Source organism: Cinclus cinclus, chromosome 1 (assembly GCF_963662255.1).
Source record: "Cinclus cinclus chromosome 1, bCinCin1.1, whole genome shotgun sequence".
In the NCBI taxonomy this organism is placed as follows: domain Eukaryota; kingdom Metazoa; phylum Chordata; class Aves; order Passeriformes; family Cinclidae; genus Cinclus; species Cinclus cinclus.
In genome coordinates this window covers 131,979,055-131,993,606 of record NC_085046.1, presented here as the reverse complement: position 1 = coordinate 131,993,606, position 14,552 = coordinate 131,979,055, and the positions used below count along the sequence as shown (strand labels likewise).

The 14,552-nt window shown below is 37.8% G+C and overlaps 1 protein-coding gene across 1 annotated transcript in view; it reads right to left on the bottom strand.

Annotated features, from left to right (window-relative positions):
* Nucleotides 1-12,210: 12,210 nt before the first annotated feature.
* The window catches only part of BAALC (BAALC binder of MAP3K1 and KLF4), a 28,903-nt gene continuing 26,561 nt past the window's right edge, over nt 12,211-14,552 (bottom strand). The window contains exon 3 of the mRNA XM_062503331.1: nt 12,211-12,315. Within this exon, the coding sequence (XP_062359315.1) occupies nt 12,211-12,315 (105 nt within the window). The remainder of the gene's footprint in view (nt 12,316-14,552) is intronic.

Below are 14,552 nucleotides of genomic sequence, written 5' to 3'. Positions count from 1 at the left end.
CCTTCAAAATAATACAGCTGTGTGGGTTGTGGCACCCACGCACAAGAAGATGTTTATTTCTTTGATGTAAGAAAGATTTCAAGAAAGATCTCATCTTTCATTTGTTTGTAAATGACAAACACCATGCCTTCACAGCATTGCTTTAATAAAACCGTGATTATGCTAATAGCATTTCTTTCCAAACAGGTTACCTCACCTAGCCTTGGATATTAAGCACAATGCAAACTAAACAGGAAGTATTCTAGTAAAGAGTAAACTGTCTTAACAGTTTAAGGCCAAGGACACTTCATTCCTTGTGGACCTTTAGCACTCCTGATAAATCTGCAGTCCCTCTGGGTGGGTGACAGTAACACTAGCAGCAACAGTGAGTGTTTTTCTTCACAGAGCCCCTCTTATCTCGTTGTTTCTGTGGCTGGAGTGGTACTCACTTTAGACAATGTCACATAGACTGGGGAAAAAGTAATCTGTGTTTCAGAGCATGAATTATTTCCCATGGAAAAGACTTGATACAAACCAAGTGATCTGTTGGGAGTGGACAGGCAAGGTATAGGTGATTCTGACAACAAAGCAGAAAATCCTGGCTTCATGAGGTATATTGTAGCTTTGGGTTTTACTCCTTCCAAAACACTGACCCATTAACTTGAGTTCAACTGTTCCTTTCAATGCAACATGCAATTATCAAAGCAGGAGTGACTTCGCACACATTTCAAATGCTGTTCTGTAAATTGATATTTCAAGATATTTATTGAAACGTGAGGATGCTAGAGATACCAGAATACAATAGCTTTGCAAGTTCAGAGGCAACTACTACAAGGTGATTCATGTCAGCCTGTTAAAGGCAGACTAATGAGCATCCACAGCAGTGTTTTAGGACATTGGTAATTATATCCATCCCATAACCAGCTAATGCATCATCTCTCCTCATCATAATAACAATCCTGTGCTGCAGGGATTTCCCAGATTCTGATGAAGTACATAACAGAGCACCTTGTACAAAAAAAACCCAGATCTGGCTGTAAGCACATCCTCTCAACATGTCCTCCCAGTGGGATTTCTGGAGGCAAAATGTGAAGGAAGAAGTTCAGATAAGAATCACATTTTTTTCATTATTATTGTTTCACAATTTCTTTAAGAACATTTTTTTTCAGTCCTGTGGAATAAAGTCATTGTTAATGTATAAAAAATTACTTTAAAAGTGTCACAATCACTGTATGTGTTATCTTTACAAACAGAACAGTAGTCATCTTCTGTCTTTTTTGGTTACTATCTATGATAACAAAAACTTATTTTAATAGTGGTTTTAATGCTCAGAAATAATGCTTTTCCTAAGCCTGTTTGCAGGTGCTTCTGAGCTATTATAAATAGAAGCATCATGCAGAATGCTAAGTATCTTTTCAGCTGAGACATTCAGTTTTGCCTGAGATCAATGCACAGTACAAAAATGAGTCATGCTTTAGATCTTGTAGTGAGTAAAACCACATGAGAACTAATTTTTCAGATTAATAAAATGTGCTACACTCCAGGACTTTTGTCAGCATTATTGTTTTAAATTAGGATTTGCAAAATAGGGTTCTGGAACCAGTTATACCATGGCCTGGGAGATAGTGGTGACCCCTTTTAAGACTTTCAAATTATATGAACTTCATTTTCTTAGTCTCCTTCCATGTTTTTTTTTATCCTTGATGTTTAAGATCAACCATCATATAACCAGTCAATGTCTGGCAACGAAGCCTCTTCATCCAAGCATATGTAGTCAGATTATGGAGACAACTGTGTAAGTGTGAAAGCATCTCAAATGCAAATTATAGCAGAAAATAAAATTGTAGAATGGTTTGGGTTATAAGTGGATCTTAAAGATCATCTCTTTTCAATTTCCCTGCTGTGGTCTTCAAATAGACCAGGTTGCCGGAGCTCCATCCAACCTGGACTTGAACACCTGCAGGGATGGGGCAAGTGGAACATGGAATATTGTCAGGCAATAAAATTAAAATAGACAAAGCGAATAATGAATGAGATAGGGAAGATTTTAATGTCAGTAGTAATCACAGAAGGTCATAAATGGAAAAAAAAATCCTTCATTAACAAGGGATGAGTCTAACCATAGCTAGTTGAGTCTAACTATAAAATTGCTTTTTTCTTACTATATCTAGTTAACATTCAAATTTGTCTTCCCACCTGGCATGCCAGTTTCAGTAATTACAGATATCATCACCTGTGACAGCAGACAATTTGAGGCATAAGGAGGCAGACAAGACTACTCTCGTATTTTTACATTATTTTTGTACAAAATGTACTGATTTCATATTTGTACCTTCATTTCCCTTCTTGGACTGACATATAGCTGAGTGTGTTCAACTTGAAGGTGAAAGAGGAGGCCAAAAATCAGAAATCAAAGCTTCAGATAGTGAAGGAAAGCCAGGAGTCAACAGGGATGGGACAGGGACAGAGAGGATTCTCCAATGCATAGGGATGAGACTAAGAGGAGGAAGGCCAGGAGGCTCTTTGCTTTTCTGAGAAGACTCTACAGGATGCTGGGTGAGAGTTTACTTGCTGGATGGGGATGGAAATTATAAAGCTCAGCTGTGGGCAATTGCTAAGGATCTTAGAAAGCATCTAAAATGGCAAAGCAGAACAAAAACGTGGCATATAAGCAACAAGAAAAGGGAAGCCTGAGATACCGGTGGGATTTATGCCTCTCTGTCACATTGGAATCCTAACCCACCCTTCTCAGAGCACTGGGTCATAAAGGCCTATGGTCTTCCAAACAGGGTATATGGCAGAGAAGTATCCATAAAGCATTCCCTATTGCAAACAAAAAGTGAAAGGCTATCATACCATCAGCACCTGGATCCTAGAAACCTTCTGAGACAAGGACACACTCAGGGTTCAGGGGAAACTTCTCAGCCTTCATTGCCAACAGCAGCCTAATCATCATCGTTATCTTTGTCCTCAGAGAACCCAAACTGCCCTTGAATGATAGAGATGTCCACATCTCCTTCCATAGAGACACTCTTGTGTATGATGTGATGCCCTTGTCCTGCAACAGAGCACGATTCAGAGCCTCCCAGTAGCAGAGGACAATGACTTAGCAATGGATATCTGTTCATTGTTGTATTTAACTGTTTTCCAAGCCTGACTCAAGGCTTTAATTTTAGTCCTGCACTGCAATAAGTTGCATTTCTACCTGTGCTGGGCCATATGGGCACAAAAGACCACAGTGAGTCACCCCGTGCCACCAACTGTCACCTCATGCACTGATGATCCTTTGCTCAAACTTTCAGGCAGTTTAAGAACTGTCCAAAAGGTTCAATTCGGATCATGATATGCTGAAAGCACACATTGTCCTGGAACACTGTTTTTCATGGTTGCATTTAGGGGTAAGTTTGGAGCTACGTTCTATGTCTGATCTAATTTCAGAGTGGTATCATTGTGTAGAACTGACACTTTCATGGTGAAGAGTGAAGATAGGCAAAACAACCCCAGAATAGTAGCAGAGGCCATAGGTCTGCTCAGCAGCAAGATGGAGAGGCTGATCATGGCCAGGAGCCACTCCAGACCTGAGGATTCTGACAACACTTAAGGGAATAGGCCAACCAATCCATGTGAAGAGGAGCACGGACATTCAGAGATGTCAACCCTGTTTACAGAGATCAGAAAGAGAAAGAAATTCCATACCAAAGGTATAGTAGTACACCTCCTGGGATCCTTTCAAAATGTCAGTAGAGCAAAATCGATAGACAAGTAAAAAATCACTTTGACTCACCCAATTCAATTTCTGATGGAAATGCAGTTGGAATAATGTTACTAGAATTTGGCAGTCTGGCCCTCAGATTCATAAATCCTTTACAAATTCAATTGTCCTGTCTCTTCTTTGTGCATCAGATGTCACAACAGCTAGCATAAGTACTTCAAAACTCCATTCTTCTCCACTCAAGAGTTATTTTCTCTTGAACAAAGGTATTGAAATAAAATAACAAAGACAGCATATTTTTTTCTATTTTTCTCTTTGCACTTGCATTATACGAACACATGGGTCACTATGTTTTGCACCAAATTATTCAACTTCCTTAGAAAAACTCAGGTGAAACTGTTTATGCAAGTGTTATGGAGCAATTTATTCTAAAAAAGATACTATCAATTTTAATAGAAGTTAATAGCAACTTCTGTTATCATATCAAAAATTTTAATGTGTTCATTAATTTACACAGCTATAACTAGAACAACGATTTTGTCCTATGGACTGACATTCCCATACCTTCATAATTTATATGTTTCCCTCATTCCATTCTCCTCTCTGTGCGTTTTCTGGCAAGATATACATGTTCCTGCATCTCTGCCAGTTGCATTGTATCTTTTCCTCAGCCACTAGCAAATGCAAGGTTTTTACACTCCTGGGAGTAAAGTGAATAATTTAGCTAAGCTTTTGTTTGAGCTGTACAAGAACTGCATGAGTGAAACTGTTGAATGCCATGAACAGGTTCTCAAATTTCTACCAATTTGGAAGAATCTAAAGTTGCTTTATAATCAGGAGCTCTAGCTGTGTCAGTTCAGGTGGTTTGCTGGTTTTAACCTGTTTCTGAATTTGAAATAATAAGAAGAAATAAATAAAAAGGGAAGAAAACCAAACCTGCATTACTAGAGTTTTCTATTTTAATTCTAATTTGTAAATTTGTAAAGTAACATGGTTAATACTGATTTGTAAAGTAACATGGTTTCTTCTAGATTGTGGACTATTGTAGGAGAACAACAGCAGCAAAATCCATGTTGAATGAATGAAGCCAGAGGCTCATTAGTGAACACAAAAAAGTAATTTTTTGGTACAAAAAATGCTTATAAAATATTGCCTAAAATTATAGAAAAGTTATTTTTATGCTGCATAAAATTATATAAGCAATACTGTAGGAAAAACTACAAACCAATTATTTGAGCCCACAGTTAAGTCACTTTATATCACAATGCCAATATAAAGTGTATAGTGTGTACAAGCCATACTCACTTTAAAGTTTTTATGCTAAAAAAGTAGCATAAAATGTGGTATACATCGGCCTTAGTAGTAGTGAAAGTCAGTGTCTCTTGAATCAAAAGTTACCTTTGCTAAATGCAACCAAAATGGTCAATTAATGGAAGGAGAAAAATGTCCTATCCCCACTGAGTTTTAAACTATTTCAGATATATGGAAGAAAATAATAGAATAGAAAAAATTTACACTGAATTGCACTGGTGTAAGCAAAGCTTAAACTTGTTTGTCATGTGAAGATGGAAATCACTATTTCTTTTGATCTCAAAGATATCTCAAATACCCAGCAGAGGTGGAAGGTGCTATTACTTTCCTTAGAGTACAACAGGCAGTCCAAGAGCACTGTCAAGATATATTTATTATATTACACATGTCAAAAATGTGGTTACCTGTACTTGCTCAAGCAAATCTCCAACAAAAGAAATATATCTGAGTGGCACTGACTGTTCAAGTATGTGGGATAAACCCCACACAAATTTGAAAAGAAATGATCCAAAGAACTGAGCAGACATTAATGAGGATATCCTGAGCTAATAAGAAAAGGTCCTAAATTTACAACTGAAGAGGTCCTGGACCAGCACAGTTTTATTGCAGAGGGAACTGGTGGTTTTTTTCCTGTGTGTTCACCAGGGCTAGTATTAGGGTTAGAGTTACATGCACATGTGCCATGTGTGCAGCACAGATGGTCTGGGACTAGGATCCAGGAGCAGGTATTGGAGCTAAGGGATTTGGCAGCATAAATTTACTCTGTGATAAAATTGCATTTTTAACATGAAATACCAGCAAGAGCTTATTTGACAGAAAGAAAAAATATCAATATGGTGAAGGCATAAGAAACTATTTCTCACCATGGATGCAAGTAATTAACACATTGTAAGAAAAGACAGCATGCAGACAGATGAGCAGCAATGATGACAGCAATTTAGGGCTAGGAAAAAAAATACACCAGTATATATCCTGGAAGTTACTCAGTTTTATTTGTTAATTATTCCTCTAAATTGTCAAAAGATATCAGGCACAGACCAGGGACAGAAAATCCTTATGAGATACGAAATCCCAGCTAGAGCAGGAGTGGGTGTAAAGTGATGGCCTCCACAATGATTTCATATGTGCTACTTCATCTGAAAGATAGTTTTGAATCAGAAATATGAATATCATTTGCACAGGACACTACACATGTACATTAATATTGAAGTCCTTACATCCCAACAGTTCCCAGAGGTGATGATACTGCTTGGGGGGAGTTGTGGCTGTTCAGTGAGTTAATGAGAATTAATTTTGCCTCTGTGCTTAGCAGTTGTGATCATGAGCTTTCGTTTTGCCAGGCCCATGTGTGAGTTGGTAAAATTACGCTCTCAATAATAGAATAATGTGTCTAATAATGTGCTGCAAGAAATATGTTCTATTAATAGACTGAATAAAGTAGAAAAAATTTTCTAGGAGGGAACTAATTTGAGGTCAAAGCAGATGCTACTGCACTGCAGAAGGGCTGGTTTAGGGATATGGACAGGCCACAACACCCAATGTTTTAGGTTCAAATCAGTCCCTGAGTCAGGCAAACTGAACATTAAGCCACTCACTAAGTGTCACCTGGAAAGTTCTACCTGCCTTGCATGAACTAGGCCAATATTTAATTTCCTGGTAAAACCAGATACAGATGAACATTAATAATTTCATGGCTTTTGTATCTGACAGCTCTTCATAGCTGATACAGTATAGGCTGCTGCTTAGCTATGGTGCCTTTTCTTAAGCTGCTTTTTGACTGTGAGCAACCTGTTTTTCTATCCATGCAGTAATACCCCAGACATGCTTCCCTGTATCCAAACATGTGGGTGTTTTGCAGAGGTTAATGGAAATTAAATTAAAGCTGAATGTACTAATTATAATGCAAGAGTGTGCAAGCAAAGCTAATTAATACAACAGGCAGCATGGCTCAGTCTTGCCCTCTGACACCACACTACGCTCTCTTTCTCCCTTAATCCCATTTTTTTCCTAAGCAGGGACCCACAGCAACCTAAAACTACTTGTTTTATACAGTCTTGAATGGATAGATCCCACTTTTTGCACTCAGCATTTAAACGATATTCAACCCTCCAGAAAGAAATGAAAAACTATTATATTCTCCCTTTTTTCTTCTTGCTTATGAACTTCCTAGTTCTACCATCAGGATTACAGTATTTCCTAGATTTTAGTGGTTTTTTAGCTGTTGCAAATAAACTTGAATGTTATCTTGATTAAGTGACATATGTCAACAAATGCAATTTCTGGGGGACCAACTCACTTTCTATCTTATATTAATGACCCAGCTTGGCCATTAGTTTACCAAAGGGCCGAAGAGTGGCTTTTAACTATGGATAGTATGCACAGGCTACCTGAAAAAAATTTGAAATATCAGACTGAAGGATTTGAAAACTGGAGGGTGGCAACAGGACAGAATGAGGACTTTCCTCCCTGCATCTTAGAGTACATCTTATTTCTTATTAGCACCTTTTCCACATGCTTCACTGAGCCAATCTGGACAGGAGGCACCTGAGAAGGCACTGATGCAATGAGGGATACTTGGCCTGAGGACAATGAAGGTTTAGTTTTGAAACACTGCTGTGTATTGAGTTCTTCAAAATACTTGCCTCACTATGAAAGGAAGAGTACTGTGAACACACTGTGTAGACTTTATTGTAGCTCATGTAGCACCTCCTAAGCCTTGATTTTAGAAATGCCATCTCAGCACACATTCCCCAGAGGCACAAGTGGAATAGAGTCCATTAAATTTAAACCTTGGGGGCTTCACTTGCAACAAGACATCCCCTACCCCCCCCCAGTCACTTCTTGAACCAACAAAGGCTCCACTTGCAAGGTACTGTCTGATCTCAGATTTTGAAGCATCCTGTTTGTAGGGCTCCCATGGGCTGTTACACGCCTGACTGCTGGACTATGACTTCCTTGTGTCCCTAAATCCTTTTCCTTTTCTGGCATATCTGAAAGCCATTCCTTTGATACTATTCTTCCTTTTCCACAGGAAACAAACCAGTTGTGTGTCAGCATCCTGGCCAGGAATCAAAGAGAGCAAGCTACTTGTCAGGCAACACCCAGGGCACAGACAATTAGGATGGGGATGATATTTCAGCTAGAGCCTTTTTTGTAGTAAGGAAAAATATGAAAATTTCATGCAGTTTTGGAAAAAGTAAGAAGTGTCATCTGTAAAAGTTATGAGTTTATTTCTATGGCAGAGGTCAAACAACACAACAGCTACTTTTCCATCCTGTGCTCTCCAGTTCAGACAGAAATAAGAGCTTTTTTTTACCTCTGTATTCTAGTAGCCTCATAGTTGCCTCATGGCATCTTACTAGATAAAGTGTCTCAGATTCCCAGTGTCTTCCACTTTAGCATGACAGCAACCACAAACTCTCCCATTTATAATTACAGAGGTACAACTGTATTTTGACTTCATAATCCCTCTTTGGCAAATACACTGATTTCTTATGGGAATATATATATTTTACCTTCTTTCATATGACCAAACAGTCCATGAGCCACAACCTGAGGACGTCAGATGCAGAAATATTCTGATTCCATGAATAGCAGATGTGGGAACCATTCATTATACCTTTGCACTCTTTGATCTCAGCTTTAAAAGCTAACCCAACCACGAACACTGAAATGTGAAATACATGGAGTAATAAACTGACACTTAAAAATTTTCTTTATTTTCATTTTCAAATTTAAGGTTGATCTTCATTAATTTGCAGAAAGTACAAAAATGTCCCCATTAGTCTAGTTTGAATTTAAATGTATTTGTAAATAAAACTAAGCCTGCTTATTCAAATACAATTTCTGTGCACAAATTATATAGCTCATTATTTTCATAAGGCTTGTAAAACAGATTTCAGTTCAAACATTAAAATATTTTGGGTATCAGAATTACAAACAGAAATGAACAGTTCTCAAAAAAAATGTGCCTGAACTGCAGAAGTACACGCTAAAGACATTACAACAAACACATGCAGAGACATGCACAAATAAATATCTATGTATATGAATGTACTAGGAAGATAAAAAATACCTGTGTCCTGGTTTTTATGAAATCTCAGTCATTTAACTAACAAGAATGCATGTTTAACACAGTACTGATATATTGCTTACACAATAACTATAGTTCTTATATATGTCAGTACAAAATCATTTCAGTCACACAGTAAAATTGTGTGTCTTCCAGTCGATGTCCTACAGTGATGCTGAAATGATGAAATACATTAAGGAATCATAAGGGAGAAGGTGAAGGAATAGTGCAAGGTAAAGCTCTACTGAGTCTTTGAGAAGATTAATTTGCCTCATGATGAATTGGTAACTGTAAATCCTCTCTCTTCTTCAGACAATATCCTCTTTCTTTTGAATGATTCCATTTCTCACATAGTGGAAGAAGATATATCAAGATATACAGGAAAATCCTATGTATATATTGTGTTGAAATTGTGGAAACATGACAAAGTTCCTTTCTGTTTAAAACCTGAACTTAGATAAAAATAAGAACTCACCATCTGTTGGCAAATCATTCCAGCAGAAAGTGTGTTTTTTCAGTGTACTTGTAGAAATCTTCATGTGCAGTCAAGGGACAGCAAACAAATTATGTAGAAACAATGTCTTTTTGGGGAAAATTGCGTTTCAAAAATCCTGGCATGTAAGACAGAGATGCCCACAGGTCCTTTATCTGAAAGTCCATGTCTTTTAACGTGGTTATTTTATTTGATGTCTTTGAGCCACTTGTATTTGAAAGATGATGCTCAAAGAACAGACCCTGTAAACAGGACTCCTCATTTCTAAAAAGCCTACCTGGAGTGAAAATGTCCAGATGATTTTTTGGGCTTGCTTCTTCCACTAAAACCAGCAGGGGAATGTATTATGAGGACTTTAAATTGTCTAAAGTGGTATAGACTAGATTCTGTCACCCTAATTATACAGAGTGGTATGTTATTTTATAAACAAATTGATATTTTCTACCGGTGGTTATCTCTAGTAGAAGGAAAATAAACATAAGTATATCCCAACCTGTGTTCAGAGGCAAAATCCACATCTCCACAACGTGCTCTTACTTTTATTAAGGTGATTGGATATTTGCACATCAAATGCTAAGAAACCACCTAGGACATTTTCAGTTACTGCCTAATGAATAAGAACAGTAGTAATGTATTAGATGAGGAGTGTGTATAAAATTGCTTGTCACTAAACATGGCTTTTACCACAGAAGTTGGATCCAATCTTTGAATGCTATAAAGTTAAGTTTCAGGATATAAGCAGGTTTCAGGGATCTTGGAGTAGCTCAGGAACGTTATCATGAGCAGTCCAGGGCAGGCAGCATCCACCATTCTGCAGCTGCCACCCTGATGGGGGATGTGGTCAGCATGAGCAAGGTCTGTGCAGTTGCCCAGACAATTGTGCACCAAGGCCATCTCCTGCAAATCATCCTGTCACATCTCATGTGTGGAATACAAGAGTCAAGAGCTGCCTCCCTGATGGCTGCTGGCATGAGCCAGGCTGCTTCATGTGCCATGCAGCTCATGGGCTTCCTTCTGTGGTGTGACCCAAGCCATCTGACACATCTGGTCAGCACATCATCACTAAATAATTTCTTAGCTAATAAATAATCTCTCTACCAGAACTCCTTTGTTCTTGCATCTACTCACTTTAATGTGGTATCCACCCAAGGCCACAGCCTCTGGAAAAACTTCTTACACAACAAACCTTCTCTTTTGCCTTTCTTCAAAATCCTGTTTACCCTTAAACACATCAGGATAATATTTCACTTTCTGTAGCTTTCTTGTATCATACAAGTCTATACTGCACTATCTCTGCCAGTAAATCCTTTTAAAATATGCTATGGTATGTAAAATTCCAGCTCTAACTCTGGATTTCAGTTTGCCTTTTTGTTGATGTAATTAATAAACTGTTCCTATTGCATAGACTTCTTGTACAACAAGGAAAATAACTCACACGCCTAAACAGCAAGCTATTAAAATGATCCTAATAGAGAATAAACCAGGGTTCAGTTCAGAATCCTATTTATACTTGTTTGCCTGTTTTGAGTAGTTTTTTAAATGGCCCTTTGAGGATACTAATATACATCCAAATATATATGTCTGATAGGGGAGGCAAATAAATTTACCTCTTTCATCTTCATAAACATGCAAACTCACAGAGAATATATAATATTACTTCCATATTAAGAAGTAATATGTTGAATTAATTCCTAGACTTTACTATACTGAACATTTATATCACTCTTAGATATAGATGTATTATAATCGTGGAATAATGTGGTACAGTATGCTCACAATGTATTAAAGAAATTCTTCACAGTGAATTAATTATATCTTATCAAAGGAAGTTAATTTTTTGAACTGACATTAGAATATGGCTTTAAAAATGGTGGTTATTTTCATGTCATGTTAATGGCAACTGTTTTCCAAGTCAGTCTGTGTTTCAACATAATCAAAGGGGTATTTATAAAACAACCAAGTAGCCATAACTCTACTTACCAATTAAGACTAGGACCTTCAAGTAAGGCTGTTCAATATGAAAGTTACTACTTTTGAGACCAAAATTATGTCAATATGAACAATAAACTACTAGGTAATTGAAAGTTTAATATATTAAAATATTACTGTATGACTTAACTGTATATAACCTATAGATACAGTTGAAAAGAGGTTTAGTGGAAGACTAGACTTTAGTCTCACTTTCTTGAGGTGTCTGGGTTTGCGTTTTAAAAAATGTGAGTGCTTTAAATTAACTCTGTGGGTTTGAATGTACACACTCAAAATCCCTTTATGACTAAAAATGCAGATTCATTTGTTCATTTCCTGGTTTTAATTGTGATGAGTTGTACCTCTTACTATCCAGCCTCATCTTAATAGCAATGCAGAACAGGACAGACACAAGGGATAACATAGAAGTTAGTGGAAAACAAATGTCATTAATTTCTGTGTATGTCTGTGTAGTCCCACTGCTTTAGACAAATGACTCTGAAGACCCTGTAGTGCTTGCAGCTGGTTTCCACAAGACTTGCTTCTGGAGGCACTCAGTAGCAGCTGCCTGCTGTATTCATTGTGGAACACCTAGAGATCTTCATATCTTCAGTGACTGACATTTAAGGTGCAGTGAAGCTTTGTTAAGTCCATCCTCACCTGCAATTTTCTTCATTAATTGGCACAATTCTTTGTTTTTCTTCTGTCACTTTGTCTGATGCCTTTTGTAGCATTAATGGTGACTTCTTGTGTGGACATTTTCTGTGTGTCCCATTTACTCTGTGAGAGTTTTAAACAGTACAGTGAGTTCCATGATGACAACAGAAAGTCATTGATGATTAACCCCTAATTTACAAAAACAGTTCTACTTAATAAACAGAATGTCTCCAGCATCCTTCACATGGCACTGTGATGCAGAGCAGCTTCCTCATTCAGCATGGACACAAGCTTCTACACCTGCTGCAAAGGCAAGTGGATGTCAGTAGGCTTTGGATCAACCTCCTTACCTATAATTATCATCTCTGCATGTGTGTACCATAAAAGCAGGGCAAATAAATCTGGTTTCAATCCAGAAGTGAAAATTAGCAGTTTCTTTTGGTGTCGTTGTGAGTAGTGCATCACTAGCCTGAGACAGAATTTTCTGTACTTGATTTTATGTTTCTGATGTGAAAATACAGTTTTAAAGTAACACTTCTGCCTGCATACAAGCACAACATATGTCTTTCAGAGCTTCATCATTATATTTTCAATATTCAAAAAAGTCAGTCTGTCTGAGGCATGCAAGTGCATTCCTAATTTAAATTTATACTTTTCTATGTCCCAGACTGTCTGCTTGTTGCCATAAGCAATGCACTATAATGCACAGGAAACTGGATAGGTCTAACAAAGTGTACCCAGATCTGGGCTGATAGAGACACACAGCTGAGTTAGGTGAGTTTGATTATTGCATTGCCAGTGTTCCATGAGATTATTTGTCAGTGTAATGAATGCCAGGTAAATTAGGCATTATTTACATGGTAAGACTGCCAGGTAAAATAATGTCTGATAAAGCTGAGACACTGATGTAAGTGGAAGGTTCCTATGTATCACAGAGCAACACCTGGAGTTAATTTGTTGCTGTGTATTATTTCACATTTCTTGCAGCCCTGAATACACCAGCTCCTTTGCTATCTGCACCCCCAGTACTACTGTTCATGCAAGTACTTGCCAAAGACTACAATGAAAATCAAACTAGATTATTGTCAGTCAGGGACATATCTGGATACCACTTTTTTTGGGGGAGAGGTGCCTGACCAACATGTTACCTTCACTGGTATTAGCACTCCTTTCTTTATTGCCGTCTTCTTCATCATCATAATATTTTATTTCTAAACTCTTTTGACATTACCTTTATGAGAGGATACTGAAGTTTCCCAGACACAGTCGGTGTCAAACCTCTTCCCTTTCAACAGCGCAAGTTGTACCCTGTCATAACCAAGTATCAAGGAATAAGGCAGACGGCTGCTTTAGAGCAGGAGAAAGTGGGAAACAGAGAGGTGATGTGACTTATCCCCTGCTAGCCCACAGGCTGATGGCACAACCCAAGTCTTCCAAGAGCACCATGTGCTGCATTGCACTGTATTCTACAGCATCTCGAGATAAAAAAAAAACACTTTAGTTGATGTGAATGTTCAGGTAAATAAAACGGGTACATTTTGAGCTGCAGGGGATAGTCACCTTTTCAACTCTAAAGTTAAGGTGTTCATGTTATATGTTCATCTTATGGCTCCCTAAACAGTGGAAAAACAGAGATGCAGAATGGCAGACCAGAGCTGGAGCCTAAATTAGATGCTACACTTTCTCTCTAGGCATATATATTTCTGTTTTGACTATAAGACATGTAGACAACTTCCTTTCTTATGCACCTGCACTAGATGCATGTAAATACATCTATAGTGTAGATGATGGAGAATAATGTAAATGCTTTAGTTATCATCAGAAGTTTTCTTCCCACTGAACTGCAACAGCACAGATACATATTACTGAATGTACCTCAGCTAGAAAATGCAGGAGGATATCTCCAATGTCATGGGGCCTCAGGGCAGGAACCCACACTTCACTGAGCAGTAGCAGTACAGTCAACACTCACATTATTAATATGTTGTGGAATTTGCCCTTACTTCCTACTAAGTGCAATACAGAAGTAATTTTCCATTCAGTTATAAAATTAGACAATTTTCTTGAACAGTGGGACAGGTACACACTGCAATTATCAATTGTGACCAAGTCTTTTTCAGACTGGATTAATAATTATGTAGTTCTGTTCGACCATATCCAACCTCACCAATTAAAATGTCTCTGTGGGCTAGTGGCTATGACAAGCATCTGGGCTTTTCATTTATAGACATGCCATGGCTCTAGATGTCTTGTTGATGTGGAATATGTCACTGTCCACCTGGAGGTGCAGTATCTCATTAAAAGATACAGCAGTATCTTTTATGTCACCTGGGAATATCTTTTTTACTTTAGCAATACAA